Genomic DNA, 7,064 nt, shown 5'->3' with positions numbered 1-7,064 from the left:
GGGAGCCAGGCGGGCCCGTCGCACGGGGGTGGCTGTGCTGGGGAGAAGTTCCCCGAGTCAGCGATTTAACATTTCTCTGTGCGTTAATATTTAATATGAGCAGTTTACAATACCGATGGACCTCTTGCTTCTAGTTTTTCTGGATTTACCGACAAAGGTGAAGGGGAGGGAGGGCGAAGGGACCGGGAGCTGGGGAAGCGGGGACGGAGGGAAGGAGCGGGGACGGGGTCGTTGGACCTGGGAGGGGAGCGGAGCCCGCCCGGTCCGGCCCAGGCACCGGCAAGGGCCGGAGGGGACCGGGGAAGGCCGGTGGGGAGGCGGGCGAGAGAAGCGCTGGTGGCACTTGTCCGCTGGCCTTCGCATCTGCTTTTGCCGCCTCTGAAGTTGAACGTTAAAGAGTGATTAGAAATGAGAAATCGTGTTCTTGGTAGCTGGTTGCCTGCGTTTTAGGGCCTTTTTTTCCCCCTTCAGACTCTTTTTATGTTGAGCTTTTAAAATAGATATTTTGGTTAAATAGTAATGAAACGTAATTCCAAATTCATTCCCTTTTAAATGCGTTTTTGTAGTTGGGACTGATGTTTTGTTACTGCGCCTCATGAAGCTGGTTTCAGATATCGAGATAAGATTATATTAATAATTCAATGAGAAGAGGCTCTCTATATATATGACTTCCTGTCACTGCTTTGCGTACACCTATGCCTCCGCAGAGGCGGTGGCAGCCTTTGTCTGAGAGGAAACTAAACTTCTGAGCCTTTCATGTGTTTTAAAACACATGGGTACATCGTAACATTTCAGTGTTATGGTTCTGTTGTAGATTTACAGGAACAAAAATTGCCATCCACGTTTAGGACACTGGCAAAATACACTTTTGGGAGGAATGTTCTTCTCCATATTTACTCACAAAGCCAGTTATTTTCTTTTTAATTCCCCTTTTTTAGCAGCTATGTTTTACTACCAAGGGGACGTTTTCTGTAAGCCCACAGTACAAAAAAGGGGAAAAAAAGTATCAGGAATATTTCAGCTAGTCAGAATAAAAACTCCCAGACCCTAGTCCTAGATGCGAATGGTGTAAAGGCTGTCCTCAAGTACTCCAGAGCTCAAGTGCCTGCTTGAATTGCGTGTGCGGAGGCAATGCTTTATCCGAGTGACGGAGAGACGCAGAGGGTGGGCTCCTCAGGATAGAAGAAGCTCAGATAAGTTCTCTCTCTGCACCATTCAAACTCTGTGAGAGTTTCAGGACTTGCTAAAGTCTACCAGAGCCCTGGTTTGTATTTTCAGTACAGTTAAATTGATTGCTTCCAAACTGACCCTTTTTCAGTTTAGCTTGCAGAACTATAAATACTTTGCATATGAACGGTTGGAAGTGGTTTCTTGCCCTGCTTATAATGGATGAAAAGTATGAAAACAGATTCTCATTTTTTTTAATGAACTGGAAAGGTGTCCTCATGATATTACACAATATTTTCTGGATAGCTAGCTCATTGAATCAACTTCAATTAGAGATCAATGTTGCTCGTCTGGACCAATATTACTTAATTTTATTTTTGATGAATTAAAACCATGGTGGTATCCTTCTGTCTACTAAAAATAAGTATCAAAATGCTCTGTCTTCTTTCTTAGAGCAGGCTTGGGAATCAAGATTAATATTTATTTCTCTAAGTGCGTTTGAACTATGGATTATAATTGTAGATCTTGGATTATTTATAATGTGTATTTTGAGCTTGAGCTCTATATATGCATAATGTCGCTACTGGAATTGTTTCACAGCTATGACAATTGCCTCCTTGTCTGTGTGTCTGCTGTATGCCTGAGGAACCTGCACTCCATGGTGCTGCAGACTGCTCTTTCCGGTGGTGCATTTCTGCCCTACACTTCCCTCCCCTTGAAACAGGGGGAACTGTTGCTGGATCAAAACCTATAATGGGTAACTCCATGCAGCATTAAAGTTACTGGGAATGTTACCTTTGCTTTCTGCGAGGTTGAGATTTGGCCATCTTAGTGAGGTTCTGTGGGGTTTAATGAAAAGCTTCTTGAAAGAGATACTTTCTGCTGGAAAGGATCACTCAGTGAAAATTTCAGAAATCGTCATTAAAAATGTAGTAGGTTGAAATTCTGCAAGTTGCTTGCAGTTTGTTGCTAAGACTGTAAAGATCACTTAGCAGTAACTTATGGTGAAGTCTCAGAGGCTCGAAGACTAGGTTGGTGAGATCTATTTGGAGTCTGCGGAGTTGAGCCTTAAAGTGTGAGTTTTGTCAGAATAATACTTGTCAGCAAAATAACACATTCGCTGCATCATAGGATCTCAGGGTCTTGTAGAAACATTAGCTAACTCTCCTGTTCCTTGTGCAATAGTGATTTATAGATATGGGAGACAAAGTGCCAGAGCGGCATTGGGATTAGGATGGAAATCATCTTGGCCAGTGACTGTGCAGTCTGCCTGAACATGCTGCTCTGTGTCTGTATCGCTTGGACGAACCGTTTGAACCTCATGTGGCCTTTACCTGTCGTCTTCTAGAATCGAACTGTAGTTCCCCTACTCCCTGATTTGATGTTGTTTTCTGCTGCAAAATCTTAGAATGGCTCAGGGGATTCTTACTGCACAGTTTTTGAGCAATACAAACAGAGAATGAGAAGGGTTTGATGAAGGCTTCACGAATGGGCCTCGCGGAAGGCAGACTGTGTGATTGTAGCCTTGTCTCTTACTTCTGTTGACATTTGTCAGGCCTTTCTCTACGAAACACGTTTTCATGTCTTGGGGGCTAGTTATAAACGCAGCAGTGCCAAAGCACAGGGAAGCGAGAGATGGCGCCTCAGGCAGACCTGGGAGTAGATGTCAGGCCTCTGACATAAGAGAGTCAATTCTCTTTCATTTGGTGACATATTTATTTTTTTCAGAATGAATGTGGCAGATCGGACATCAGTGACGCTCATGAGCTTTGCTTAGTAGACCTTCGTGACCGTTTAAAAGCTACATCAAAAGTGTAGAGGGATTGTGACTGATGCTGCTGCTTCAGGTGCTGCTTTTTGGTGGAGCCTTGTTCAGTCAAACGAGCTTTGCTCTGTAAGCACCTGGCTGCTGCCAGCTCTCGGGGCAGGAATACATACGGAGACTGGCGATGCTCAGCATTGCAACACAAACACATGCTTGACCAAATGGCAGTGGGTATGTTCTCTTTTATGGGCTGGCTAGCACAGAGAACCACATGTGTTTGTCCCACCACCAGCCACATACCTTGTGGCACAGCTGTTCTCATAGGTGGGCTGTTTTATGCATTTGAAATCTGTGGATTCATAATCCCTTACCTTTCTGGAGCCAACAGTGCCTGTGTAAGAGAAATGTCTCAGTGGTTTTAGATTGCAAAACATTGGGTTTAGAAGCTATTTGAATGCTGGCTGTTTTCATCTGCATTTCTGTATGTTTATGAAAATACTTGTATTTGGTTAGTGGAAGTTGTCCTCTGAAGAACAGAAGCTGATTCAGTCAGTTACGCTTTCCAGAAAGTAAGCCTCGGATGTGAAAGTATAAACCTCGCATATATAAACTATGAGCAGTGGTGTTGCTTTGCCAACAAATCCTCCACCTCTGGGTTGCCAGCTGCACACTACCAAGCTCCTGTCCGAGAAGGTGGCGTGTCTCAGTCCTAGGTCCCCTGTGAAAAATTGCACATGGGCTTTGTATGAGATTAGAAACTCCTGGGTTCAGGGACAGTCATGTCCAGGTTTTTTTCACAGTGACGGAACAGAACAGGAGAGCGGTGGCTCTCTTAAGAGCTCTTCTGCCAAGGCTCAAAAACAGTTCACTGTTTGAACTCCCGCAAGCTAGCAATGTTAGTTGTTATTTTCAACCAGTGCATGTGCCATCAGGAAAAGAAATTTGGAAGCTGGCTCAAATAATGTCTTTGGGCCTTTAACTGTAGGGGAGACTGCCTCATTCACACTTGAGAGTTGGTGTTGTGAAAGTGGTCTTACTGCAGGCACCATGTGAAGAAGCGCTAAACCTTGCAGCTACTGGGAGTGGAGCTGGAGGAGGGAGTGTGCTAAATGAACTGCAGAGATGTGATTGGCGTGCCAGCGTGTTGCAGGGTTTCCCCTGAAGTGTAGCATCAGTGCTGGGTGACAGTGAGATGGAGGATGGAGTACTGCAGCTCAGCATCTACGTCTTCCATGGGAGCCGTTCACTGTAGCAATTCGCTTTCCTCACATGCTGCCTCTTGGCTAATGTAGGCTGGTGAAAATAATAAAAATAGAAGTGATCCATAACAGAGAGTACTAATCCTAGTGTTTAATCATAATCATACAAGAACTTAAATAATTTATCACCAGAAATATAAAACCTAAACCAGCGGATTACGATGGATTTGCAGAAGATGTCATCTCTTTAATGCTTATCTTTTATCCTTAATACTTTGTAAACTAGTTTTGAAATGGTTTTGCAAGGCATTTAGTTAACTTGTGAGAGATTGCTAAACAGGAAAACTGCACTTAATGCAATACTGGCATGGGAGTTTACTAAAGGGGATGTTGACATAGATTAAATATTAAAAATAACTATTTCCTATTATTCTAATAAAAATAAACAAAATACCCCTCACTTTGTATTAAAAGTTCAAATGTTTTCTAATTTTAGGGAGTTACTTTTTTTGGTGTCACCATGTAGTCCAAAGGAAGTTCATTATCTTTGTCATCCGCATTATATTTTGGTGTGGCAACTGAGCTTTTGGGCAGGAGTTTATTTTTCTTGGTTACAGTGGTATCAGGTAGCCTCAGGATGTGGGTGTGCTGAGACATACCTCTCCCTTTCCTGTGATCCTGCCCTTGGCTTGGAGCTTCCCCGTCCCCCCAAATGATAACCATGGTCTCCTGCCCCGACTTGGTGAGTGTGCATCCCACCTCTGCAAGCTTCCCACAGGTGGGTACGCTCCCCCATGCCTTCCCCCATGCATGCCTCCCTGCAGTCATGCCACTTGATTTTTTTTTTTTTTTTTCCTTCTAAATTTTAGTCTAGGAGAGTATACCAAATGTCAGGGTACCAAACTTTGTGTGCCACAGGGCTCTTCAAAGGAGGAAATGGAAATTGTCTCTTGACTCTGCATGTTATCTAGAAGAGAATAAGTGGGATGTGAGTGGATGTGCTGACCTTTGTGCGTGAGGCTGTATGTGATTTAGGTCTGGGATATTAGCAGGGACCAGATGAGCTAAATGAGAAAATAAAAGGGACTTGGAGTCATGCTTGTGGCCCTTCCCAGGAGTCACAGGATATCAGTAATCTGTTTTCCTTGGGCAGAGAGATCTTTGAGAGAACTGGTGTGCAGAATAAGTTAAGAGTTAAGAAACTACCACAAAGATACAGTTAGATAATTACATTTGTTCGGAGACTGCAAAACTTCTTGGGCTTGAACAAGAGTTTGGGAACTGGTTCAATTTTGGTAAGTGTGTAGAAAGAAGAGATATGTTCAAAACCCTCCCATCTTTTTGAATTATTTAAAACTGACTCTGTATATTCAATGTAATTGTTTTAAAAATATTTTTTTAACTTTTCAGATTTTTTCAATTTCTTTGCTTACTTGCTGGTACTTCAGTCCACTGAACAGCTTTACCACATTTAACTTTATTTCCATGATTCGTCTAGATGAAAGCTGTATTGGCCATAAGATGTATCTATAATATGTATTATCCATAAAAGGTATATTTATCCCTATGGATGTTATGTATACGTATGCATATCTTATACATACTGGACTTAGTAAAATATTTTGAACAAATATTTGTTCAAAGCAAAACCTTAATATGACCTCTGTGCTTTGTGCTAAGAAAAGCAACTGACAAAAAAAGTAGTGTCCCAGTTTTTCTAGGTAATTCCTCTTACCTTAAGAAGACTGAGGAAAATAATATTTGAAAACTGATGTAATGATTTTTTTTTTTAATTGATTCACATTGATACTTTTTGGTTGGGGGGAAGGGAAAACTGCAGTTGTACTGTATTGTAAAGATTATTTTACAAGCTGTATTTATCATACGGTTATTAAATGCAGCATGTGCACCTGCCAAGAATTTTCTCAAATGTCCCCTCCTGCACAAAATTTTAGTGTGCTGGAAGCTGTCTAATGCATTAACGGGAAAAATATTCATACAGGTTTCTCACAGTGGCTATAGTGTGTGCCAGCAGTGGATAATTTAAATTAATGTCTGTGTATGGCATGCTGCTGTGCTGTGTGGGAGAAGCCAAGTTATCTGTCTGACAAAGGTGGGAGACCTGTGATGGTGGCAAGCTGAAGGACTGCTTCTGAAAAGAAACTAATAAATCAAAAGGGCTCAAGAGGAGAGAGAAGAATATATAAGAAGTAGGAGGAAGCAATCAAAAGAAACAAATATGAACTAGAAAGAATGGCCAGGAAACACTGGCAAGCTGGATTGAAGGGGGTGTCAGCAAGCAAGACGCTTAAGGATTTTGAGAGAGGACAGGAACAATTGTTTAACATCCCAAGATAAATACAGAAAAGCAGTCTTGGATACGCTGTGTTATTCTTTAATAATAATGGCATTATCATTTAATGGTGGCGTGCTGGTCTTCATTATAACCTACTGCCTTAGGACTGTAAGGTCCAGGAGGTTATTTACCAGGCTGCAGCACTACATGTCAGGATGGGTCAGTACAATACCGTGATGCAAATTTGTACATTGGTGAGATGATCTTGGATTTCTCGTGCACATCCTTTTCCCCCTCTCATTTGAAGGTCAAAAGAGTTGATTAAATTGTAGGTGTAAAGAAGGAAATACAGAGGGTGAGGAGGGGAAGGGCTGCGACGTAAGGCAGCTGCTGATGGGCAAGGGGTGAGGGGGGGGACCTGCAGGGAATGTGGTGGTGTGTCCATCGTGGCCATGCCAGTGGGGACCTGGCAGCTCCTCGCCCTGGCATAGCTGAGCCTGGACTTGACTGGCGTGGGTATTGGGGAGGAGGGTTAAATGGGAGCAGCAGCTAGCAGGCTGGTGAGAGGCATGAGCAGGGAAGGACTTTCAGAATACAGTTTGATACTGGTAAAATAGAGGCAGGGAGGGGAAAAGAA

At 42.8% G+C, this 7,064-nt stretch overlaps 1 protein-coding gene across 1 annotated transcript in view; it reads left to right on the top strand.

The window, feature by feature from the left end:
- Positions 1-4,852: 4,852 nt before the first annotated feature.
- The window catches only part of VAV3 (vav 3 guanine nucleotide exchange factor), a 165,261-nt gene continuing 163,049 nt past the window's right edge, over positions 4,853-7,064 (top strand). Inside the window, exon 1 of the mRNA XM_009884919.1 lies at positions 4,853-4,873. Within this exon, the coding sequence (XP_009883221.1) occupies positions 4,853-4,873 (21 nt within the window). The remainder of the gene's footprint in view (positions 4,874-7,064) is intronic.

The sequence above is a fragment of the Charadrius vociferus genome, unplaced genomic scaffold (assembly GCF_000708025.1).
Source record: "Charadrius vociferus isolate BGI_N301 unplaced genomic scaffold, ASM70802v2 scaffold163, whole genome shotgun sequence".
NCBI lineage: Eukaryota > Metazoa > Chordata > Aves > Charadriiformes > Charadriidae > Charadrius > Charadrius vociferus.
The sequence above is the reverse complement of the archived record's forward strand: the minus strand, read 5'-3'. Positions and strand labels throughout refer to the sequence as shown.